Source organism: Patagioenas fasciata, chromosome 1 (assembly GCF_037038585.1).
Source record: "Patagioenas fasciata isolate bPatFas1 chromosome 1, bPatFas1.hap1, whole genome shotgun sequence".
Taxonomy (NCBI): domain Eukaryota; kingdom Metazoa; phylum Chordata; class Aves; order Columbiformes; family Columbidae; genus Patagioenas; species Patagioenas fasciata.
The window spans coordinates 56,173,528-56,200,314 of NC_092520.1; the positions used below are offsets into that span (position 1 = coordinate 56,173,528).

General features: G+C 41.7%; 1 protein-coding gene across 1 annotated transcript in view; it reads left to right on the top strand.

Annotated features, from left to right (window-relative positions):
* Window positions 1-6,770: 6,770 nt before the first annotated feature.
* The window catches only part of RAP2A (RAP2A, member of RAS oncogene family), a 33,124-nt gene continuing 13,107 nt past the window's right edge, over window positions 6,771-26,787 (top strand). Inside the window, exon 1 of the mRNA XM_065829742.2 lies at window positions 6,771-7,149. Within this exon, the coding sequence (XP_065685814.1) occupies window positions 6,836-7,149 (314 nt within the window). The 5' untranslated portion in view covers window positions 6,771-6,835. The remainder of the gene's footprint in view (window positions 7,150-26,787) is intronic.

Genomic DNA, 26,787 nt, shown 5'->3' on the forward strand with positions numbered 1-26,787 from the left:
TACACTCTAGTTTAACAGTTTAGGGTGCTAAGCCCAGGATGGACTTCAAGAAGTGCTAATACCAAGCAATGCAAACACTGATGACTGCAATTTGCCACTGCAGATTTTGACTCTGATCTTATAGTGAGGTCTATGGAGAGCTGCACAGAGCTCCTCTGACTTCAGTAAGGCTTAACACAGACACATCTCATTCAGAGTTCACGCTAAGCTTCACCCCTACAAAACAAAAGCACACCTACTAAACTTTCAAAACCCAGCATTCGGATTTCCTTAAGAACAACAACAAAAAAAAAACCAACCAGCAAAACCAAACTGGCCTGCAAGCAGTGAAGTTAATGAAAACTAGCTTTCATAACACGCTCTTCCAGTGCAGTAAGTTAAATCCTACTCCACGCCCTCTGCCAGGCTGGAGACAGAGCTTGCTGTCACCAGTCGGGCTCTTGGGCAAACAGCAATGCCACCCGACTGCTGCCAAACAGGACTAAGGAGGTTCAACCTCCATTCCCTTTCCAAGTGCACTCAAGTGGTGTGGTGGGTTTCCCCTGGCTGGATGACAGGTGCCCACCAAAGCCAAACTATCACTCCACTCCTCAGCTGGACAGGAGAGAGAAAAATACGACAAAAGGCTCGTTGGTCAAGATAAGGGCATGGAGAGGTCACTCACCAGTTACTGTCACAGGCAAAACAGACTCAACTTGGGGAAATCAATTTAGTTTACTACCGATCAAATCGGAGTAGGATAATGAGAAATAGAACTAAATCTTAAAACACCTTCCCTTCACACCTCCCTTCTTCCCAAGCTCAACCTTCCTCCTGATTTTCTCCACCTCCTCCCCATCAGCAGCACAGGAGGACGAGGAACAGGGGTTGTGTTCAGTTCATCACACATTGTCTCCGTCACTGCGTTCTCCTCAGGGAAGGACTCCTCACACTCTTCCCCTGCTCCAGTGTGGGGTCCCTCCCACAGAACACAATCCTCCATGAACTTCTCCAAGGTGAGTCCTTCCCACAGGCTGTAGTTCTTCACTAACTGCTTCAGCGTAGGTCCCCCACAGGGTCACAAGTGCTGCCAGCAAACCTGCTCCAGCCTGGTCTCCTCTGTCCATGGGGCCACAGGTCCTGCCAGGAGCCTGCTCCAGTGCAGGCTCCTCATGGAGTCACAACCTCCTTCAGGCATCCACCTGCTATGGTGTGGGGTTCTCCACAGGCTGCAGGTGGATCTCTGCTCCATCATGGACCTCCATGGGCTGCAGGGGGACAGGTGGCCCCACCATAGTCTGCACCATGGGCTGTAGGGAAATCTCTGCTCTGGTGCCTGGAGCATCTCCTGCCTCTCCTTCTTCACTGACCTTGCTGCATGCAGAGTTGTTTCTCTCACATATTCTCACTCCTCTCCTACAACTGCTGTTCTTCAGCAGTTGTTTTTTTTTTCCCTCTTAACGATGACATCCCAGAGGTGCTACCATCGTCGCCGATGGGCTTGGCCTTGGCCAGCAGTGGGTACAACTTGGAGCTGGCTGGCTTTGGCTCGATGGGACTTGGGGGAAGCTTCTGGCATCTTCTCACAGAAGCCACCTCTGTAGCCCCCCCGATACCAAAACCTTCCCAAGCAAATCAAATACTTCCTGTTCTCCTCTAGAAAGCTGCTGTTTTCATGAACAAGTATGTCAAATGCCTACAATTTTGCAGTCAGTAAAAATACAACAATATTACTGCTGGGATAAAAGGGAAATTAACACTGTGATCACCTGAAAATGCTCAGGATAGGGTAAGAAAAGTCAGTTACCTTTCACTCCTCTTAGTTGCATCCTTGTCCTGGTTTTGTTAAAAACAAGTTTCTTTTTTAGTGAATTTGCCTGTCAGCTAAAGCCTTCATGTTAGCTGCATTTTCCTGGAGAACCCAACACATTTTTTGCTTAAACCTAGCAATGGAATGCAAACTTATTGATAAGCACGGATGGACATCTCGCGAGAGGGGCAACGAGAAAACTGATGACCGAGAGACTGACCAACGGTGTATAACATTCCATTCACGTGAATACTTCATATAAAAGTGGGAGATCACGAGGATCTCGTCCCTTTTTTGCCCTTTTTCCCTTTTTTCCTCATGGCTGACATTAGGAGAGGACCTTTGCTGGTCGTCCCTGTGAACTGAGGCCTAGTGAGAGACTGAATTCAGCTCCGGTTGGCTACAGAGTCTAATCCAGGACTTTGGGTGCTGGCTCTGCAGTTGCTGAGACTTTCAAGATTGGTTTTGTATATTTTGTATTATTTTCTCTATTCTTATTAGTAGCATTAGTAAAACATCTTTAACTTTTCCAACTCTCTTCTCTCTGTCCTTCTTTCCCTCCCGATCGCCTGTCCTGAGTGGGAAGGGGGGAGAGGGAGGGGCAAAAAGGGGAAGTGGGGGGGAGAGGAGGTTAACAATACATCTGCCAGGGTTTGATTGTCACCCCGCAATCTTAACCCTCGACAATCCTGAATTTGTTAACAACTTTATGGACAGTTCTAATAAGACAATTATTTAGCAAGAAATATTAAAGAATAAACATCATCTCAATCCTTAACACTGGCTACACTTCCTAAAATACCATAACTAGGCATGGTTAGGAGGAATTCGTGTGATGGCAGAACTACATTGACGGTCTTAATGCAAAAACATGACAGTAAGGAAGGCCAGGAAATCACTGTTGTTCTACTGACATGCACTTAAAAGAGCTCTTGACCATGGAAAATAAATATACACTAGAACAGTTTGTAGAGTAGACAGGCTCTATTTCACACATTCACCTGTGCTTTGGTGTCAGGAGACCATCAACAGCTGTCAGAGGGCAGGGGCTATGGATTTCCCCATTTTTATATTGCTCCAGTTTACATATTGCCACTGATACTACCAAAGAATTAGCAAATCCTGGGTTTGGAATGAAAATAGATAGTAGAGGCCCTGTTCCTGTTTCACACACGTACCCTAATATGTGGCCAGAGGCAACAATAGCTAGCAAAAATACTTCTAAAACAGTATATTGGTTTCTGCATAAGATAAAAATTCAATATTGACTGAGAAACTCCAACCTATCATAAGACATTGTGGCTAGCTGCAAGCTGCTGAAGTTTGAAATTAGATAGTTTAATAGAAGACATAAAAAGACTTGAGGAATGAGCAATAAAACTGAAGTCTCTAAATCCTAGGAAGCTGTCAAAAACCCAGCTGTACAGCACAGAGGGACTAGATGACTCGTGAGTCTCCTGTGAGAAGCTGCCAAGGCAGTCATGCTGGGAAAGCATGCTGTGGGCTGAGATATTTGCCTGGCAAGCCTTGCCCAGTTCAATTTTTTGTGGCAGGAAGTTTCTCTTCCTCTGAAATTTACTTCTGTTTTTCCCCCCTACTCTTTGGTAGAACACAGCAAAAGTATAAGCATAACAAAAAGACCAGTAGCACCTAAACAGCCCTGTGTTCTCCACCTAACTATAAATAACTCCACATAACTGATGATACTGTATTTGTTTTTAGGGCTGAGCCTCCAGCACTTATTAGTTGAATTTTCAACATTGCTGTTCTCCACAGATGAGTCAAAATCAACCAAGTGTGAAGGCTAGAAAAACAGTGCAATGGTAAGGTGTTCAGCCTCACAAGTGAAGTGGCTGAGATCCTTCGGAGCAGTCATTCACTCTCAGTATCCAGCATCTCCTTCAGTTGACAGTCTCGCCTTTTCTGTTCCATCCTCCATGCTATATATACTGTCCCTCTATATTTCAGTTTTATACCTATTTCTTTGGTCCCTGTACACAACATCCCACTCTCGCTATTCAGCGAAAAAACGCTTTGCTGTTCACCTAACTCAGCACTCTACGAGACTCAACACCTGGTGTAAAACTTCCCAGTGGGAGCATTCCTGTTACCTCTTTCTGACCTGTTGCCTTCTCATTCTAATCATCATCCTCATCATGAACCAGCAGTCGACAGCTTCTTTTTGAGAAGTACTGAACATAAGGAAATTGTTCCAGCCTTGGGATGAGTAAGAAGGGAGGCCCACATCTCCCTTCAACACAGATCACTTACATCTATTTTGTACCACTGCACATCATCTTCCTGTTCTGAAGCACAATGTATCTTACACCCTTTTAGACATGTTAATCTTTTACTGTTCTTAACGGGAGGTGAAACCCTCAGTCCTCAGAGATAGCTCTTCGTTTTCCATCTAGATTATAATCAGTTCAGATCCACGATCCTCTGTCAATACTGTTCATTACCTTAAATGCCCACTCACTTGACTCGACCCTGGCTTATTGGTTAGTCATAACCCTCCTCCACATTTGTGGTTAATCAGACAAATATTCCTAGTGTACTCTTGTAGATAAGCCTTGGTTTTTTCAAGTAATCCTCCTGGGTATATTTCTGTACAAGTTCCTCTTTCCCGGACATGTTTTATCAGGACTGGACACAGTAACGTCTCGCCGTCACCCAGAAGCTTGACTGTGTGCACACCAGTCACATTTGGTTTTGCCCAACCACATGAAATTGTCAGCTTTATTTCATAGCTGACTAATAAACCCAGGTATTTTCCCATTAGTCTTCTGGAGTGTTCCTGGATTTATATGACAAATACTTATTAACCCATGCATGCAGCATCTTGCATTTTGTGCTATTGCGTGCTATTGTAGGCTCATTTCTATTGCTTGAAGGTCTCAAGTCACCAAAATAAATGAGATTATTCATTGAAATTATTACTCATTTCTCACTAGACTGACCAAGCTGCAACATTTACAAATTGATTCTGACAGTCCTGTAAAAAAATTCCATGTACCTCTTTGGTATTGAATATATTTGTATCACACAGATGTGTGGGGTTTGGGCTTTGCTTTGGTGGTTTTTAACTACATGGGCATTGTAAGAAGCCAGCAAATAATGGTCTTTCTTCTAGACAGACCAAAGCTATGAGCATCTACTAAGATAAATTTTTTTTGAAGCTCTGCAGTTCAAATAAAACCTCAAAACCAATACGCAGAGGAAAAGTCAAACTATAGCAGCAGAAGGCCCCAAGCAAAACACTAGAAGGCTTAAAGCACTGTATGTGGTAAGCATTTAACCAAAAGATCCAGATAAGGGACAAATGTGCTCCAAAATGCCAGAAAAATAAATGCCACTGAAAAATTCCTAGTTAGGTTTAGGAAATGCAAAAACAGGTCAACAAGTAAGCAGAACTCGACTTGCCTGCAAAGCAGGCTGACAGTGTAGGTCTTACCAAAGATGAAGACATGACAACGTAAGTGGAAGAACACCACAACAAGAAATGCAGCTCCAGAAGTGAGCTCTTTTTCTGACAGCTTTCAGAAAGTATCTGAACAGCAGACTAATGGCTCTGGCTGAACCTTAAGCTTCTAATGGAAATTTTCTCACTATAACAAAACATTCAAATCAAGGATGTTTGAGGGGAAAAAAAAAAAAAAAAGGGTGGTGGGGGAGGTTAAGGTCTTTCTCATAGTAGAAAGACAAGCATACAAATGTTAGCATCTTTCCAGAATGATACTGTCTCCGATGAGTTCTTTACATCTCCTTCATTTTCATTACTATTTACATGGGAGTATTTTTCCTAGACTGTATCATCATCTTTCCTGGTCTTCAGCCTCAGTCAGAAGGGGATGAGCAGGCAGGCATTCATTGGAACAAACACCTAACGGCATATCTTGCAATTACAGGCCAGCGCGACAATCACGTTGCATTCAAAGGGAACACTCACAGGATCAGTGCGTTAGATTTTATGAATCCCATTTAATTTTGTCTACAGAAGAGGGATTAACACGGTGGCACTGGGTCCTCCATAGACACCTTGAGCCTCCGGAGAACCGCCAGGTTTAAAACAGCAAAAACTTATCCCGTCAGAGCCCCCTCCGCCAGCACACCGGAAAGCGGAACCGGGCAGCTGGCACGGGGATTTCCCCTCGGGCAGCTCGGAAAGGCCTTTCCCCCCTCCCCGACTCCCGCCCACCTACCGAGACGGAGGGCAGCGCAGGGGCCGCCGCCTCACCCAACCGCCCTCCACCGCCCCGGTGCCACGCCAGCTCCCCCCCCGGCCTACAGGCCGCTTCCGGGGCCCGGGGCGAGGGCGCCTCCCCGCCCTCCTGCCGCTTTCCAGCACCGACCCGGGCACCACCGCCGCCGCGCGCCCCTGAGGGCCACTTCCGCCCGCCGAGTCCCGCTCGCCCCTCCCTCCCGCCCACGCTTCCTCCCATTGGCTCATCCCGCCCGGCGCGTGACTGCTACGCGGCTGCTGGTTGGCCCTCCGGGGCCCGTGGTTAGGGGCGGGAGCGGGCCGCTGTCTCCACGGCGACAGCGCGGGCTGAGGGGCGGAAGGAGACGGAGCGACCGCGACCACGCCCCCGCCGAGCGGCTACTGCCGTCGGCGTCACGTGCGATTGCCGCGCCGGCCGATTGGCCGGCGCCCTGTCGGCGGGGGAGCGGGAGGGGCAACGCGGGGAGGCGCCACGTGACGAGGCACCGCCCGCCCTCCTCCCCGCTCTTTCTTCCTCCCCAGCGCCCGCCCTCCCCGCCCCTCCGCGCGTGCCGGCCGGTTGGCTGTTGCTGTGGCGACAGGGGAAGGAGGGGGCGGGGCCCGCGCCCCACCTCAGCCGCGCCGCAGCCCGTGAGCGCGGCCCCGCCGCCGGCAGCGCCGCCCAGGAGCCGCCGCGGCCGGGCGCATCCGCCGGGCGGGCGGGTGCGAGCGGAGCGGAGCGGGGGCGGCGGCAGCGGGCAGGGCGGGGCGGCCCATGGCGGGGGGGTGAGGAGGGGCCGTCGGCAGGTGCGGGTCGGGCGGTCCGCGCTGGCGGCGGCGGGAGGATGCGCGAGTACAAGGTGGTGGTGCTGGGCTCGGGCGGGGTGGGGAAGTCGGCGCTCACGGTGCAGTTCGTGACCGGCACCTTCATCGAGAAGTACGACCCCACCATCGAGGACTTCTACCGCAAGGAGATCGAGGTGGACGCCTCCCCCTCCGTCCTGGAGATCCTGGACACGGCGGGCACCGAGCAGTTCGCCTCTATGCGGGACCTCTACATCAAGAACGGGCAGGGCTTCATCCTGGTCTACAGCCTGGTCAACCAGCAGAGCTTCCAGGACATCCGACCCATGCGCGACCAGATCATCCGCGTCAAGAGGTGACTTGCCCGGCGGCCGCCGCTCCTCCGACGGCCGCGCCCGACGCCCACCTGCGGCCCGGCCCGCCTGGGGCCTACGGGCCAGCCCGTTCCCCCCTTCCGTCCCCTCCTCCCCCGCGCCGGGCCGCCCCGCAGTGCCCGGATCTCCGGCCCTGGGGCTGCCCACGCCCTGCCCGCTGCCCGCCTAGGTGCCTGCCCCGCGGCTTCCTTCCCTCGCGCGCCTTCCGCCTTCCCTCCTTCCTCGGTGGCGCCCCGGGGCGGCAGGACACCTCCGTGTGCGCCCCCGCCGGTGCCTCGCCCACAGCCCCGGGCTCCCTCGGGCGGGGGCCGGCCGCCAGCCGCAGGGGTGGCGGAGCGGGGGCAGGGGGCTCCGGTTTCCGCCGCTTGCCCTTCCCCCCCTTCCCCCCCTTCCCTCCAGCTTGCGTTTACAACGCGGTAATTTTGGGGTGCTCCCGCGTGAAATATGGCAGGCAGGCGGTGGGCTGTGCCAGGGCTGCAACTGGGGACTGGAAAAGTGGTTCGCCCCAATATTGCATCGGGTCAGTCCTCCAGTGTACTTTCTTAGTGGACCTCCGGTAGGTGGTTTGCAAGGGAAGCACCTGGGTGTCTTCATGCAGCACACACATCTTCAAAGGCAGATAGAGATCCACCTTTTCGGATACCTGCATAGGTATTTCTGTGAACTTCTCTCTCGTCTTAAAAGTGCAGGACGCAAAGCCTCTTTCTTGATAAAGAGATGACAGCTGGGAGCATTAGGCCTTACCTATGTTGGTGTTTCTCTTAAATTTCCCATGGTTGCATTGCCAGCCACTCTATTAGGAGTGAACCCACAGTGGTGAAACACCAGTGCCTACTGCCAGTTTGTTTTTATGACCACCACCTTGTTTAGATATGCGTCAATCAGTTAGATTGTCAGCAGCTGAAATTAATCCAGTCTCACCAAAATAGGGGTAGATGCACCATTTGAAATCATAGCAACCGTTTGAACCGTAGAGTGGATGAGAAAATGCCGCTGGCCAGATCATTACAGAGAGAGATCTGTTATTGCCCGTGGAGAGGGGTTGTAATTATGTCGCAGAACTGGTTGCAGCTTTGGCTTGGACATCTGAAAGGAGAACACTTGTAAGTAACTTAGTTGGACTACAGCGGTTGGATTTGCATCTTAATGTAAAGTGGAGCATAAAAGGTGCCAATGGCTAATCATATGGTTGGGTATGGTCTGTTCACAGAAATTACCATTCCAGACCAAGGCCTGGGGAAGATGTATTTTGAAATTGGGGAGGAGGGTGAGTAGGGGAAAGGGGAGGGAGGAGACAAAGGGCTGATATTTTTAGAGGCTTGCAACTTTCTCATAGTGGGTGTTTCTTAATGTGTCCTGACTTTTTCACTAGAGAGCTCTAAAGACCGAAGTAATGAAGTTATTTTGAATTTATTATGGGAAATGCATTTTCCATATCCTTGCAATCCTTATCACTCACCTTATAAAGAACATTTTTTTCTTTAAATAGTTAGGGTAGACTTTATGAATTAATAAATGCTTTTGGTTTTCCTGTATTTAATCAGTGATATAAATTCATGTAGTCTCTGAATGCCTAGCTGTGGCTTTTGCAGGTTGCATTGTGCTTTGCAATGGAGCATCTTCATTCAGACCCCAGCTCACAAGCTGTAGATAGGTGAAACAGAATAGAAAGCAACTTGTACTTCCATAGTCAGATTGACTCACTGCTGCTGAGAGTGGGTCTCGATGCTGCTCGTTTTTCTTCTGCCATTTCTTTTACTGCAAGACTTCAACTTTTGGCTTTTGTGAAAGACATACAAGCAATATTTTAATCCTAAATTTTACTGATGCAAAATAATCTAAAAACAGCTGAAATCCTGAAAATTTTAATTAAGTTGTAGTTTAAAGGGATATGCTGTTGACTTGCAGTATTAAAGAGATGTAGTTTCAGAAAGCGTACTAGATCTTTCCTTGTCAACTTAGCTCATATTTGTGGGTGTTGTTGTTGTTATGTTTTGGAACTTGACATAAGTTCACAGGCAGTCTAAGAGCTAATGTGCTGTTGACTTAAGCTTGCATCCTTTTTACCAGTTAAACTGGAGGAATGCATATTTACAGATATAATGTGTATCTGTATAAGAAGTTCTAAATTGCAATTTACAGTTACACAAATGCATTCAATCCATGTTGAGAGACAAATAATCATAGTCCTATTTACTTAGGGATTTTGGATGAGAAGTAGCTAAGAACAACAACTACATACTTGTATTGATACAAAACCATTATCTAAAAATCTCTGAACTTTAATTGTACCTGAAAACCAATTGACCAGGTCTGTAGCTGGTAGATATGTCTGCATTGTACGTGTTGTCCTTGCTAATTTTTTTTTTTTAATGAAGGAATGCCTGTGTTATTACATAATTAGAGAGTAATTTTAATTACTCTCTCAGGAAGTAGAAAAGCCACGTGAAATTCCTTCTTTAGGTTAAGAGATGGATGCTTGAGTCTTCTACTTCCCTGGTCTAACCACCACATACCAGGCCAAGCTAATCTGAGGGAGTCCTTCACTCCACCTGATGAAGTTGAGTTACTTTGTAGGAATGAATGACATGTTCATGGATGAAAGAGAGGAAACAAGTGGACCTTTACTGCACTCTGAAGCTTAGTGGTTGGGAGAGGTTGAGATCACTCTTGCCAGTATAGTTTCTGTTCTTATTAAATTACTACTTAATATTTGAAAATGCATAAATAGACTTAGGAGTGGGACTGAAATCTGGGTCTCCCAGTCTGCAGAGAAGTCTGTTAATGGTGAAACTATGAAGTCAACCTTCCTTGTGCAGTGTGGGAGCCTGGCATCCCTTTCAGACATGGTGCTGAGCTTTAACCAGAGTGGAGGATGCCTTCATAGTTTTTAAACAGGTAATTGAAGTTCTTTATTGGGAAATGGTTTAAATGTAAAGCATAGTTTTTGTTTCAAGGTAAATAAACCATTTTTGTCTAGATCTTTCTAAGAATGAGTCAAGGTGCTTTACCCAGTAAGGGAGCCCTGTCAGTTCAAAGTGGTTGGGTGCACCCCCAGCAGCTCTGCCTAGAGGAGAAGAAGGAAGAGGTTTCACAAATACTCGTAGTCTGGGCCAGAGTTCCTGCTGCCAGCATTGGATGAAGGATCTCAGTGGTACAAAGTCACAGCTGCTGGTCCTCCTCCAGATGCTGCATCTCAGAACAACTTCTATCCAAGCAGCATCTTGGCTAAAGCTTTTGTTGTACCAAGCAATCACGTCTGCAATCAGCTCTTCTTGCAGTGTCTGCAACCAGCCCCACTTATCTGGAACTAGTGCTTTAGTATCAGTACTTGGGGGGCAGGAACCTGCTGGCAGGGGCTGTGTCCTAAGAGAATGAAGCTGTGGATGCCTTGTTTTGCTGGGTGAGGAGTGTAATCAGAAGGTAGGAGGACAGAGGGGTTATGTATAGGGTTAGTCTCTGGTTTAGGAACTTGAGAGTGTCTCTGTGCTTGTTTGAAGCTGTTATCACTGATGATGATAGCTCAGTAAACAGTTTGGGAGCTCCTATTCACTGTACAACTGGCTGCTTATCTGAAATGTGTCATTCCAACCCCATGATCTTAGTGTTTCAGGCACCTAGTACTGGTTTCTGGATCCCACTAGTGCCAAATATGTCCATTAAGCCTTATTTCTTCCGATTCTTGCAACTGCTGGGGGTTTGTACTGTTAGGAAGATGGAGTGTACGTAAGCGTAATAGTTTTATGTGGTAGCTTTGAAGGATAGTTGCTACTTTCTGTATACAAGAAGGATAAAGGGATCCAAGTGTCACGTTACTGCCTTCTGGTAAGATATTACACAAAATGTTACCTGAGCATTTGTAGGTACTGCAACTCCAGGACCTTCTCTCGCTCCAGAATGGTTTGGCGAGCTCGACAGCAAAGAACTGTTGTTTATGCTGCAGATAGAACTCACTCTAGTTTCAAAATGAACTGTTTTCTGGAGAAACCTTTTATTTGTGAGAGCAAGGCTAAGCTGGCTGAGTGGGTCCATGCCAGTGAAGGTCTGTGGTGAAGTAAGAACAGAAGCTGTCAAATGAAAACAGATTGGAAGGGATACACTCCAGTTAAATATCAAGGTTTAGAAATAACTTGTCAGTATGCAGATTAAGAAATGTAATTTGTTTTATGGAAAAATTAGTTGGGTAACTCCTAACATTGTTGTGTTTGTCTTTTGTGTGATTAGAAAGCTTTCTGAAGACAATATGCTGATTTTTACATCATACTGGATTTTAATATTGGTTATGATTTTGCAAATATTTTTCTCCCACAAAGGTATATTTAAACCTCATTGGGTATGTATTCTAGGTGCTTATGTAGTCTTTATTAATATAATTTCTTAATCTGTCATGCAGGCTTTGAGATATCTATATATATATGTATATATATATTAGAATCCCATGAAATAGAAAAGCATTATTTTTATTCAGAAAACCAAAGTACAGAAATAAAAAAGAACTCACAAAGTAAGTTCAGAATTCTTCACTGGCCGTAGTTTCTATAAATGTTTGGCCAGTGCTTTAAAAGCAGGACTGTTGTGTTCATATTTTGGAGAATCTAACAGATTCTATTAAAAATAGGACTTTTTGAGAAATACTTTTTTTCCAAGTAGTGAGGGGAAAAAAAAAAGCTTTTCCTTAATCCATTGCTGTTTCTCTATGAAGCAAAGACTGATTCAGATTGGCCGAACATGCTGACTAAAGGATATAGGTATATTGCTATGAAATATCACAGTGTGTCTCTGTTCCTTGTGGTGGTGTATATCATGAGGATCAAAGTCTGTCTCCTAGTCTAGGGATTCTGTGTGGTAATTTACAACATACAAGAGAGGTAATTATTGAAATGTATTAATTGTGAAATCAGCATCTTGAGTCAATGTTAATTGATATATTTAGTGACTTAGTGGTGATTAAGTCTGAAAAACTGTACTTGAAATTACAAATTACTCAAACATCTAGTTTGAAAATGTTGCTTTCCAAGTACTGTGGAAACTAAGTATGGCTTTTATTCAAAGATTGTTTAGCACACTGGGATCCAGATCCTCATTAAAACTAGATAATATGGTAATACAGATGACTTTGAATAAGTATAGAGTTTTGAGGAGCTGAAATAGTTTAGTTAGTTTTTCAACTCTTCACTGTATTAAGTACTTATTTAAGTACTTAAATTTATCAGTTTTCTGAAATTCTATGTATTTCTCGTAGTTTTTTATTAAAAATAAAATTTGAGAACCACTTAGATGATTCTTCATAAACACTGCTATTAGACATTCAACCACTAATACAGCTCCAACTTTCCAGGAAGAATTATCTAAATACTTGGTAGAAGTGACACTTTGAAAGTCCTATTCCTTCTGAAGTACTGTATGCAAAAGCTTGACAAATGTCCAGGGAATTTCATAGGTGCTAGCCGTGTAGAAATAAGAACAGACTGAAATCCTGAATTCTTTTTTAGCAAGAGTGTTGTTTTCTTTCAATAAACTCAGTGCAGTGATTTGATTAAAATACTCATTTATACATGAAAAAGGCAGGGCAGGTAATAAGCATGGCCCCCATCCAAGCCCGACCAAGCTCCCAGCCACTCTTGTGCACCCATCAGATGAAACTGAGCACTTTATTGCAAGAACAAATTAATAGATTTTAAATCCTGTCAAACACTTGTACGTATTTCAGAGAAAACATAGGAAGCTGAATGGAATTCTCATGTGTCAAAATATTTAAGTACAACAAAAGAGCTATACTGGCCTTTTTTTGTTTTTTTGGAGGGTACACTTATGAATAACTGTTTCTCAGGTGAGAACCTTATCAATTTATAAGAAGAAAATGCAAATACTTTAAGCATCCGTACAGATATAGAGAAGTGGTAAACGCAATAAGTCAGTTATATCAAATTGACTCTGTATATAGCACTAGAGCCTTCAGCTGTATGGCCATCTACTGTGTCTTATTGGGGAACTGACACTTAGACCATCCCCGAGAAAGTGTCTATAATAGAAAAAGTGTAAGTTTAGAGGATACAGGACATTACTGTGAAATGTATTTAAACTCAGATTTTTAGTTTCTCTTTGTGCTCTTGTACTTTTGAAATAAATTTACAGTGCTTCTTTCTGGCTCTATAGAGTTTAGAATTTTTTTTTTTTTTCAGTGAATCTACCTTTGTTTTAATTTGAAATTAACAAACTAATTCTGTCAGGCAAAATTATAGGTTTCTTCATTTAACTGGGGAATTCATACAGAGACAATCCTCTAAAAAATGTCTCTGACAGTGTGTAATTTTTAGCTATAGAAGATTATTTTAAAGTTGCTTGGCTTAGCCTGAAACTCTGATATTTCATGGTGTTCATGCATCTTTGGAAAATATTACATTTAATGTTTTCCTGTAAAAGCCTTTGAATTAAATACCGTACCAGAAGAGTTCTTTTAACTTTTTTTTGAGTTCTCTTTTTTTTTTTTTTTATCCTCACTTTCTTGATAATCTAAAATATTTATGCTACTTTCAGTTACTTTCTGTGGAAACCATGAAAATTTGAGACAATGCTTATAACCAGTCTTCTAATGTAGTGGTTTTGTTTTCTTCTGCTTCCCCCCTGCCTCCCTCCAGTTCATTGTATAGGTATTTCTTTCCAAAATTTATTTATTTTCCTTTGTAAGGTAAAGTGATATGATAGTTTCCATATGTGGGCACTGAAAACAAATCTTTTTATCCCCTCCTGCTTTTTAGGTGTTCTTTGGACTTTTATTGAAAAAGCCAGGTAGGCAAGCTCCTTTTGTATGTGTGTTTAGCTTAGATTGTGCTTGTTTAGAGTGTAGCATATCTTTTTTTTTTTTTTAATGATACCTGCATCACTTAGCATCATCTTCTCTTTTCAGATCTAAATTGCTGCTATAGCTCATGTTTTTGTAGAAGCGTGTGAATAAATACAGATAGCTACAATTGTCAAATAGTAGAATAGTATGGGGCAAGACTTCTTAAATTCATTTTCAGTTGTATAGTATTGCTTGATCATGTGTGTGTGTTGTAAAAACGCTATTTAATGTGTTAAAGACCAAATATAATGGTGACTTTAATGGCTTCATAGTTTAGTACAATAATATAACATTAATGCTTGGGGTGGAATGTTTTCTGTCTTGCTATTCATTAAGCTGTTTTGACACAGATTTTTGCAATGAATATTTGGAAAATTTTGTCAAAAAAAATCATTGCTCATTAGAATTTCTGTTTTGCCTTTGAATTTCTGTTTTGCCTAGAGGACAATAATTCTTTAAATACTGTTCTTTATAGCCAACACAGTTGGCAGTAACTCACATCTTTTCTTTCAAAATAACCGCAATTCTCTACACTTCTGCTGGGTAGTCTGTGGATAGAAACAAATTTTGTTGTTTGGTCATACATAAAACATTCTGGGTAACAGTATGTTTTGTTAAAATTCTTATGTTAGCAGGCATACTTTTTGGACTGAAATTTCAAAAATAGATGTTCTTTGGCAATTGGAAGTTTTTAGATGAATAGAATTTGAAATGTCTGAGTGGGTGGGTGGCTCTCCCAAAAATCATTAAATCAATTCTTTTTCTAGTTTTCCCCTTAATAATTCAGTGTCAGATTTTTATTTTTTTGTGCCTAAGAACAAACCTGAGCTTACTGGTTATTTCATTTCTGAAATATTGCTCAACCATCTTTTTTTTCCTCCTTTTTTTCTCCATGTACATTGTGTAGGTGGTATGTGATGATAACGTTTTGAGAAAGAATAGGGAAGCAATTGGGACTGCAGTGCTAAATTATCCTGGCACGTAGTGACTTGTACAAAGATTTACATGATTGTTAAGGTAACAAGAACTGTAGTTATCTGCTTCTTCGTATTCTCTGTTTCATTAGCTTCCTGCTGGTCTGTTTGGGGTCTTGGGGGGGGGGGGAAGGGGAGGGTAAGGGTGTTGTTATGTGGGCTTTCTTGTTTGTTTTTCTTTTTTTCCAGAGATTTCCAGTACAGGACTAGTATTTAGTTTTTGCTGTGCTAAGGCAAACACGATAGTCTAGGTACAGTTTACAATGATGAGTGCAACTCGAACATTTTCTTTGTGAATAGGTTGCATTTTAGCAGCTGTGTTGTCTTTAATTCTCTTGTCTAGACTAGGATTTAAGGTGTGATATGAGCATGTTATCCTTTCTCAACATTAGTGTCATGGGGCTAGCACAATTATTTGGTGCTGTGCTCTTTAAAAATGCAGAGGTGACAATATTTTAGTTCTTGTCTTTATTAGACCTAGACTCTGTGAACAATCAGGTGAAGGACAAAAGAAAGGAGTTAGTGTTTTCAGAGCCGATTAGCTTGTTTTGAAACACCTCTTGCATCGTGTAGATAGAGCTTTAATGTCTTCTAAAAGATTGTTATTATGGTCTGCAAAAAGTCAGGGTAATGAGGCAGACATTAAAGCATTTTAAAATATTAGAACATAATAGCTTAGGATAGTGGTCTGGGGTAGAAGAAAATATCTCTTACTTTGTAGAATGGCTTGGTGACTTCCCATTATTGTTCTGGTTAACAGGTAGCCACCTTAACTAAAAGATTAATAGCGTTTGAGATTCCCATGTGAGTATCAACTCAACTACAATTTAATTTGAACTGGAAATGAATTGGATAAGGGCGCTGAACTTGAAGTGCTCTGAATGCTGTGAAGCAGAGCTTTAGTCCTGGATTTCTGATTAATTGCAAGAAAAGATGTTTTCAAGAAATAGCCACGTAGATCACCTCTGGCCTATATGAGTACTTTCTGTCATGAACAAGTTTTGGTGGGATAATGTTTATACTGATTGTCCTCTTACTCCTAGTATGTTTTCCAGTGTAGAGAATAAGCCAGGGCTGCTCAGCTTATTTTATCTGATTAGATCTGGTAGCAGTTTCCCACATTTCTATAACATCTTTTTAACTGCTGTACGAAATCTTACTTGAAACGGTTTATAAATGTGCAGATAATTGGAATGCTTTTTTTCTTTTGCAAAAGCCATGGACTTTACAAGATTTATCTAGAAATGCATAAGTTAGGTCTTTCCTTAAAAGCCGCTTTTCTTTTGAAATTTCCTTACTGTGTTTTCGATTTCATTTTTTAAATTTTGGAAGCTCATGGTTTTTGCCAGAATAAAACAATGAATATGAAATACTTGGGTTTTATGCTATTTTCCCCCAAAGTTATAAGTGAGTGGGGGAAAAAAAAAAGTGTGTTCTGTTTGTTTGTTTGTTTGGGGGGAGATTTTATGCACTTCTGTGTTTAATTGCACTTGGCCATCATGCAGAATCCTGGACATGTGTATTTTTTGAACTATGTGACAGCAGTCCTTATTTGTATACTGCTATTTGTACACTTTTTTTAAAGGTATGCTTTCAGTCTGTGGATTACTTTCTACTGCAAAAAGGACTTCATGTTGCAAAGGGTTTTTCTAGTCGTAATCTTCTATCTCCAGATTCAAAATTTACCCCTCTTCTGCTGCATTAATTCTGCTGAAAACCCGTTAAACAGTGGCATTTTGTGGTTTAGGTGTTTTTTGTAATTTCAGAGGTTCGGTTTCTTTTTCAAAATAATTTGGAGAGCAGAAGATGGTCACCTTGAACTATTTATTCCGGAGCATTTTATCAGATACCTTTCATACCTTTACCTTCTTGCTCCTGCCCCCAACTCCCCCTCCCCCCCAAAAAAAAAAGTCTATGTAGTCTGAATGCTTGTCAGTGTCTGATCAAATTCAGGCTCTCTATCTTGCTGGTCTGCTGGTCTCAGAAGCGGTTAGATTCTTGGTAGCTGACATGCAGGTTACTCCCTACAATGCCTGGAAGAGAGAAGCATGAGTCACCTTCTGCTGGGTTAATGCTGCAGTCCACAGTCAAAATCCAAGCGATAATTTGGAATGAATTCTCCCATTGCTTTCATCGGTTTGGGGAAGGGAGTGTTTGGGTCAATGCTGTCTGTGTGCACTTCAGTCTGTTTGATCTGCTTGGGTTCTTTTACAGATAGCCTTCTTGGTATATGGTGGGAGTAGAAGTTGGTTTCATTTTTGTACCAAATGTGCAGGATGCTGTCCACAGTAGGGAATCCTGGCATTGATGTTCTGAACATGCAATGCACTGGGGGAGACGTGTTTAGTTTTTTTGTTTGGTTAGTTTTGTGGGGTTTTTTTCAGTGTCAGCCTTCTCTTGCATTTCATTGAGAAATAAAACGTAAATGGGTGTTGCAAAACAGATTAGTGTTTCTTTTCTGTGTCCTTTAGGAATCTGCTTTGCTCTGAGGTGTGTAGTTCTGTTGCAACAAACCACTTGAACTATTTCCTTATGTATGTAGAATCTCTCTCTCCATTTGAGAGGCAAACTCTCTCAGTGATCAAAACACATTCTGAGAGAATGGGTGAAAAATGGAAACTACTATGTCATCATGGAGTAACAGTTCACCTTTTCAGAAATGCTGTTGTTACCTGGACTAGGGGAGCCTTCTGGTGACCATTCACTGTATGGGATATTGACTTTGCATTTTTGCAGTGACGTCTTTGTCTAAAGTGAATAAGCAGTCCTGAGAAATCCTTGCCTTTTCAGTCTCTCGTATCTGTCTTCAGCTTGTACACCTAATCTTTTTCTGTTATTGTTCCCTCAGGATTTGTGAATTTGCCTTCATGTCTTTATATTTGCCTTCCTAGTGGCTCATCTTCTACAAGAAGAATGAAGAGTATTTTTTCAACCTCACTTGCCGCCTAGTGGTTAGAGCAGTCTTCTAGGAAAAGCAAATGTGAAATTCCTATTACTAAAGAAGGTGCAGGTCTTTCACCTCCTTGGTTGATGCTGTAATTGCTGTACTGCTATGTTAAATGCAAGAAACAGCGTTGCCACCATTTGCTTTTATTCCCATGACTTTGTGTGGAAGTGATATCTGTTGTGTTTGCTATCGAGTGTGTTGCTAGATTCACAGAGCAAAGTTTAGTGAATTAGGGCTCTCGAGAGACTTGGCTGCTTGCATACCTCATCTGTAAATCCCTAGAGAACTTCGGTGTGTGACCCTGTTGTGGTACCAATATATGGCTCAGCTGGGCTTGCACAGCTGTAGGCTTTCAGGCAACTACCTTGTTTTGACAAAAACCTTAGATGGATGTGGCCTGTCAAGAAATTAAATGGGTAGGCAGAAATTTTGTGGAGCAGTCTCTTGAACACAGTTCCCTACATTCTTCTGGAGTCCCAGTATATTTACCTGCCTCAGTTTTGCATTTAGGGCCAGAAATATTTGCCATCAGAACATTTTCCTCTCTTCACCTCCTGTTTTTTTCACATCAATTTCATTCCTTACATTTTGAGCAGCAAATTCCTGAATGCCTTTGTATGGATCTTGTTAGTACAGAATATTGAGTAGAACATAGACTTGATGATCATATCATCCACAGCATGATCTTGACAATTCTTGAACTTCAGATAGCTTTCTTCTTTAAAAAAGGAGTTCTATGCACAGGTTACATTATATAGCTGATTATAATATTGTATTTGGAGTAGAATCTACTTAGGTGGCTATCCTCATACAAATAGTGGTCTGAGGGGTGATAGATTCTTTCCTAGAAGGAAACTGAATCAACAGATGATATGAATATAACTTGCTGAGAGTCCACAAAGTTTTAATGTTAAACATGAAGAAACTTAATTAGCCTTCATAGGTCTCTCTTCTGTGTTTCTTCTAGTTTACATCTGCAGCCTCACTTAACATTAGCCTGCTAAACATCTGCAGCATTTATCTTCATATCATCTCTTTCTCCAGTAATTGTTACAAGTTGGCTATGTGAGAATAGGTAGCCTTCTGCTCCTTGATCCTCTGTGTTCTGTAAAATTTAGTCATGATGGCACATTCTGGAATTTCACTCAATCCAAATATTCCCGAATTTGATTCAAATTGTGGAGGAGCTAGGCTGCCTGTTGTTGTGGTTAATGAGTGGCTGTTTTGACAGGAGTAGGTTGAAGAACCCTCTGTTGGCCTTTAAATATAACATTATGGATCAGATGATATTTTTGCCTGGGCTGTGTAAGTGGATATCTAGTGGTCTTGCCTCTAGTCTGGCACTATGTACATTATAATCATTCCATCTGGGATTGTATAGTCTCTGTTGCTTACTGAAGCATCACTGTCTTATTTTGTTACTGCTGCAAATTTCTGATGAGTCTGTTTACCATCTAGCAGTTTTTAGGCAAACCTCTTGTGCCACTTTTATTTCTAGTGCTCTCTGTAGCCATATTTCATAGCAACCAAAGTCAGATGCTTGCTACCCATCAGCTGATGAGTCTGTCAGCAACTCTTGGCAAGGAATGTTCTTCCTGTTACAACTCTGAGTGCCAGTTCTTAAAGGTCTGTTGTTATTGTGGAAATAACTGTGTTTCCACCAGGCCCTGTGCCTCAGATTCTGTGCTGACCATGTAATTGGAGGATTGCTGGACTTGCTCTGCATCTGTACGAGGGCGGTTTTCAGGAACCATAGTGAGCAAATGCAGTTCTTGGACAGCTTCCTGATGAATGGCAGCTACTGTTCTTTCCATCTTTTTGATTTACACTGTCGGTTACGTTTGTAATTGCCCAGAGTTCAACTACTGGGCAGCTGTAATGGTTTAGAGACAGAATACATAATGTGAATGTTTAACTAAAAGCAGGGCCCTTTCTCAAGGGAATGAAGTGACTGGCACTTGGAGACAATATGAGCCCTCAGTCATACTACTGAACTATAGCGGACATGTTCAAAATACTATTTTCTGTCTAAAAATTGTATCACAAGAAGCTCAAGGTAAGCAGCACGGTAATCTGATGATGGAAAGGTGATTCCTCCTGACTTCTTCCTCTTACTGCTTTTGTAACCCTTTGATTAAACAAATCCACATAATATAATTTTTACCTATGAAAGTTTACAATATAACTGTTCTGAAAAGAAAAATAAGTTTATGGAAAGCTGGGGTTGGGATACTTTGACTTAAAAGGTCTGGATTTGTCTGGAATGTGAGAGGAAAGGAGGGTGATGTGCTGTGCTGATTTGACTGAGAGCAAGTTAATTTTCTCCATGCAGTTAGAAACTTCTGGCTTTTGTAGCTAGTATGGTCATTGTTTGGATTTGGTTAGAGAGCAAGATGTTAACACTCTGAGGCAGAGTTAGTGTTTTTAATAGCTCTGGCCTGAGAGCCAAGGACATTCTGAGTGCTCTGCCCACAGGTGTGAGGCAGCTGGGAAAAGCGGCATGGATGGGGCAGAGCTTGACTGACATCCAGACTGATCAATATGCTTCCTATTTAAGGAGATTCAGGATCTTTTGGCTAGGAGGACAGAGAGAGAGATGGAGACCTGTTCCAGTTCTGCTCTGTTTTGTTGGAGTTCCATTTGTGAGTTCCCTTGGTTGGGCCTTTCACCATCCTGCTGTTTGCAGAGGCCTCTGGTCCTTTCTGCCTTTTTCTCTCTTCTCTCCCTGAGATCAGCTTTGGGACCAGGTGCTGCTGTCTGGAACTGGCTGCTTGGTGTGGACTGAGTTTGTGAGGAATTGCATTGAGTATCTTTTATATTCCATTTTTCATTTTATATATATTGGTAGTAGTATGTCAATATTTTATTATATTATTAAACTGTGTTTATCTCAATCCATGAGTTTCTCCCATCCCTTTCAATTCTCTCCCCTATTTGGGGGTGGGGAGGGAGGGAGGGAGTGGCTATTGTGGTTTTGAATTGCTGGCTTGGATTGAACCATGACTGGTGTTTACCATGTATTGCAGGGTTTACTGCTGTATCCCTAGTTCTGATACAGACACACTGAGAAAAAAACCTGGGGTTACAAAGTTATCCCCTCTGGGAATAATTGCTACCTTGTAGACTCAACCTATGAAATGAAATAGAATTTTGAAAAACAAAACAAAACAAAGTTTGCCTTGTGTTCTTTCCATGGGTTCTCATCAACTTGGTCATTCAAGATGATTTAGTGCTTATTGCAGGATATTGCTTTTTTTGTTCTAACCCTAGTAAACTGTATTTGGCTAAAATATACAAAAAATATCCTTTTTGAGGTGAGCGTATCCAAGAAAGAAAACAAATCACCTAAAGGTGTGAAATCAGTGAACTTGAGCTTATGTTAAATTCTCATCCAGATGGTTTTTAGTCAGAGATAGTGATTGCCGTCATGGTAACTTCATCTGCCAGAGAGGGACAACGGAAAGCTCAATCTTGGATGAAAGCTGAGAAGGCACACCTTGAAAATCCTTTATTACTCTAAAATTAAGCATTTGTATTGCCTTCCTAGCTGAGATAATTGGGCTGGTAATTGAAGTCTACATTCTTCTCCCAGAGATGATCAAAACACCTTCCTTGAAAAGACTGTCTGTCAGCAAGAGATGTGGTTAGATTAAAAGGACTGGGAACAGTCTGGGCTTCACACCCCCTCACACACCTTCATATTAATTGAAATGGCCTTTCTGCATAGGACAAGTTAATGTGGAAAAAATAATTAGTGGACTATTTTCAGGAAATTCTAGTTGCCAATCAGTGATTCAATGAAGAGGGTGTAATGGACGTTAGGGTTTGTGGTACCTTTAAATATAGGCTCTTTCTTAAAAGAAACCCAACTTTCTCAAGTATTTTCTTACCATTATTACTGTTGCTTTTGAGGGTTAAGTGTACAAATTATCATCCTTTCTGTACCTAGAATGTGACAAACAGACATTTAAATATTGCAGTGGTGTTTTGTTTCTCAGACTAAAAGTACATTATAGTTTAGCATCTTTCACAAACTGTTTCCTACCTGAACAGTTTTGAAAATAAGTTTACTCAGAAAGAGACAACTAAAATGTACATGTTTTACTCAAATGTATGCGTATATGTGCAGGTGGGCTTTTTGGTCTTCCAGCTGGTGGTGTCAGGAGCCAGGACAAAAAAAAAAAAAAGTGGGTTTCACCAGGTTCTGCAATCATCTTCTATTTAAAATAGTTCGAATTGGCCTTTGTCCACATGTGAAACTTCTGTCACTAAGCGTCTTTCTGAACAAGTTCAGTTAAAACAATGTAAAGCCACGTGATTTGTTTCCTACATCATTTAGGCAATGTTAAAACTGGTGTCCTTGTGGGAATTTGCAACATTGTAGAGAACTTATTTAGGTTGGCCTGGCTTCTTTGGGTTTTTTCTCTCTTGAAAAAAAAAATATGTCGGAGATATAGACTCTTGTTCTGAAGGTTTTGATTCTTTTCTTCTTTTCTCTCTTGCTCATGTGTGCATGTATTGCTTTCTCTACCAGCTAGCAAAGCCCTTCCTTTCCATCCATTTAGCTGAGTAACTGTCCCTTTGGGTGGCACGAGCCATCAGCTGGTGTATGGACACCAGCAAAATGCCAGCGTGGAGCTGCCCCAGTGCCCTGGGGATGCTGACAGGCAAGGAGCTGTGGGCTCCAGCCCTGGTACACCCACTGGCACAGCTTTGGCACTGGCCAAAGCAACCAGGTGCCTAAAGCCACAGAGATGTGGTGACAGAGTCCTGGAGGTGTCCTGACTGTTGCAGGCGTGGCCTAATAGCTGATAGGGTTAACTTATACAAGATTAAAATGGTCTTCGAGGTGACTGAGTGCCACAGAGCATCTTCATAGACAAAAAAAGGCCATCAAGTTAGTAAAAAAAAGGCCATCAGGTTAGTAAAAGTCTCTGGGAAAAGGGAGTGTTGTTTTGGTTTTTTTTTGTTGTTGTTTTTGGGTTTTTTTTTTCTAACCTAGAGTAGACCCAAAGAAATTAACATTTATGCAGAAGTTAAAATATAAATAGACTCATCATCCAGATGTTGAGTTATATGAGCTCCTCATTCTAACTGGCTTCTTTCTAATAGTTATTCAAATATTAGAATTGCAGTATACACATGTAAAGGAAAAATAAAATGTTTAGATTTTACTGTTTTAAATACTAGATACCCTATATCTGATAAAATTTTATAAACAAGTTATTACTAGGAAAGTTCTGGATACTAGAATGGCTAAACTGTAGTTTCAAGTCTTTCAGTGTATTCAGGACACTGATGTAGAATGAAGCATTCTGGTGTTTTGTGGTGTGTGGTTTTTTGTTTTGTTTTTGTTTGTTGCATTTTTTGTTTGTTTTTTTGTGTTTGTTGTTGTTCATTTGCTTTGTTTTTTGTTTTTATTTTTTGTTGTTTTTTGTTTTGGTTTGCTTTGTGGGTTTTTTTGTGTGTGTGTGTGTTTTTTTGTTTTGTTTGTTTGTTGGGTTGGTTTGGTTTTGGTGTGTTTTTTTTTTCCTCCTGTAAATGGTACCTGTCGTAGGTAGAATGAAAAATGTTCCTAAGAAAATTATTTCTGAACTTTATACTCAGAAGAGAGGTTATGGATTATAAAGTTGAGTTGTTGAAGATGGTAACAACTTCTGAAAGCTGTGGATAAGAAAACCATGGCATTCTGTTCATTCAAACATTCCAATTATTTAAAGCAGGCTTATGGTAATTAGATAAATAATTCAGTAAGGTAAGGGTGACCAGCTTTCTGAAGTCTTGGCAGAGAGTATCTGCTAATGAAACCAGTCAAGACCTTAGGATTTACCTATGGTTGTTCATCACAGGTGTCAAATATTATTTTGGTAAAAGAGGGTTTGAACTATAGTCATAGTACTATTTCCAAAGTAAAAGAGAAAATGATAGAACTTGCACTATTTTCTCCTAAATTGATACACAATACCAGCATGGCCACTGCTTTAGAGTTCCTGTAAAACAGACTATCTTCTAAAATGTACTCAGAGTTGTAACCTAAAGGTACCGTTGTGAGGAACATCTGTCTCAATAGGGCATTTTTTACAAAGATTTCTTACAAGCATTGTAGGATATTTTTATTAGCTTGAAGGACATAAAGCTGTGTTCTTCTTTGGTTACTAGGGCAACAAAGAAGTCTCTGCTTCATACTAGACACACAAATTCTCATCAGGCTATGCGATATCATATAAGCTCTTGTATCTATCTGCCTTAGCTTCCACACAGCGATTGATGAGAGAGGAAAAATTTATGCCACACTGTTTACCTCTTAATCCCATTATTTTTCTTTTGCTTGAGTTTTAAGTGACCTGAAGCTAAGCTCATTGCAAAAGGTTTAATTTTTTAAGCAGCAAATAAATAAAAGCCACTATGGAAATGCAGTTCACATCTGTACATAATGCTCAGTTCTACAGATCAGATAATGGTGATCAAAGTGTCAGAGGTGAATTTTGTGGGCCAGGCTTGCATATGTTTTTCAGAGGCTCAATCTGGGTAGTACTGAAAGTCAGCAGCTCTGTCTTCTTGGAGCGAGGAGGCTCTTACCTCAATGTGGAGAAGAATCTGTTGCTTTTGTGTGATTCTGACTGGATGGCATGACATGATCATTCCCAAACTTTAATCCTTTGGAAGCAGGTGACGCTGCTAAGAAGGTTTTTAATTAATTGTTAGGACTGGTCTTGAAGACTGTAAAAGCGTAATTTTAATGAGCTAGAGAAAATCCTATTAGCATAGTTTAAATAAGTTTTGCAGTGGGATTTTTATTAGTGATTATAAATTAGCTAAAGGAATGTAAGAGAATGTTCACTTTGAAGAATGAAATAATACTTTACAGGACTATAGTCTTTTGGCCCTTTAAAATTCATGTGCATTTGACTATTTTGGTAGCCAAAGTTTTTACTTTGCATATCCACTAAAAAGCTTTGCTTTCTATAGTTCAAAAAACAAGGATAAAGAGATTGAAGTTGTCATTAACTTAGGCTTGAGCTTTAGTTAATTCTGTAAAAGTTGGTTAATTCACTTTGCTTTCATAATGCTAGGATATATGTCTATCTTGAGTCCTGTAAGTATGATGATGAGTTCTTCTACATAACCAAATAGCTATAAATATTTGTGTAGCTTTGGCATTTATTTCTCAGCCTATTTTCTATGGAAACCAGCCTTATGCAACTCAGTTGTCTTCTTGTCTCATCTTCCTCTGTTACCTGCCAGTAAGTTTTGAATTCTGTGGCAAAGTTAAACTGAATTAAACGCTGGGACAAGTTCCCAAAGAGGTCGTGGGAGGTCTGTCCTTGGAGGTTGCCAAGACTGACCCTGAGTGAGCTGGTCAAGGTCTTCTGACCAACCTTGCCGTGAGCAGGGGGTTGAACTAGAGACCTCCCAAGGTCCTTTCCCACCCCAGGGCTTCTGTGGTTTGATGTCTGGAACAAATTACAAATCTAAATAACTATTTAAGTTCTAGCTGAATTGTCGGTGGGAAAGACGCCCTGTCAGCGCTCTAGTTGTGAAAGAAACTGTGGCATGTGCTCAACCCTATTTATGGACTGAAGGGTAGTGAGGGGAAGAGTTGTAGGGAGAAGGAAAAACTAAAGCTTTAGATGTCAGCATTGACTGAATCTGTTAGAAACTTGACCTCATAAATTGTCATCCTCATAAATTCCTTGCTAGATTCTGTGCTTAATAGAATGGCTGGATGCTGCTTCAGCTTCTGCAGATGGAATATTTACAATATCTTTGAGACAAAGATTTTTCGTTAACCCAGCCACAGGCATAAACTTTGGTATATCTGAACTGGTACGAATTTGTTTTGTCGCTTTTCTTCTCCTCCACTTTTGTCAATGCTGCTCTGTGAAGTAAATTTACAGTATATTTCAAAATATTACAATAATTAATCTAAAGGTTTTCATGTCAACAGATAGATTTCTGAGAGGAACTTCCTGTGACAAAGCATGTATTGATAGATAAATGATAATGCGTATTAGGGTCACTGTTGAGTTGATTGAATACAACCATGTAATAAATTAAAATACGAAACAGAATTCATAGATTTGCTCTATGATGTGCAGGAGGCTTATATTGCTTTTAATAGATATCTGCATTTCTGGTTGCCTTTGCAAAGGGACGTATTCAAGCCCACATACTCAGAATAGGCAGGCTTTTTGACCATGTAGAAGTTTTGTACAGAAAAGCAAGGAGGATGAGAAATCCCTCAATGTCAGCATATGTTCTAAGATATTGTGAGCCCTTGCAGGTTCTGCTCAAGCTGGGGGAGCTGAAGTGAGGCAACAACCTTGGTTTTGTCCCCCACGCTGGTGTTCTTGCTCCTACTCTGAGGCACATGTAATCTAATAGCTTTATTCTTTCTGCTTGCAAGCTTGGTGTTGGTGCAGAATCTGCCCTAATGTATCTATTCTCAATGCTTGTAAAGAAAACCTGAAGACTTGTGGTGTTGCATAGCCTGCCACTGAGAACAGCTGGGATCTGGGATGTTTTCTTCTCTTGAAGAGCGAGCAAACTGCTAGTGCATCCTTCAGGATGTTCAGATTGCCTTCATCATGAAGGATGGAAGGCCTCAGAGTTGTTTACATGCTAGTAGGCATTCTGAGGTTAAATCTGAGAACTGTTTTCTTCAGATGGAGAACAGAGGTACAGAGTTCAAGGGACTTGCTGGAAATTGTGCAAGAAGTCTGTAGCAGGATATGGAACTGAACCTGTGTCTCTGAAATCTATGTGTCAGCACTCTTCTCACTTGAAGTTTAATGTGTTTTCTGCAAGTTATCAGAGGATGAAGTTTAATACAAATGTTTATGTCTGAAAAAAT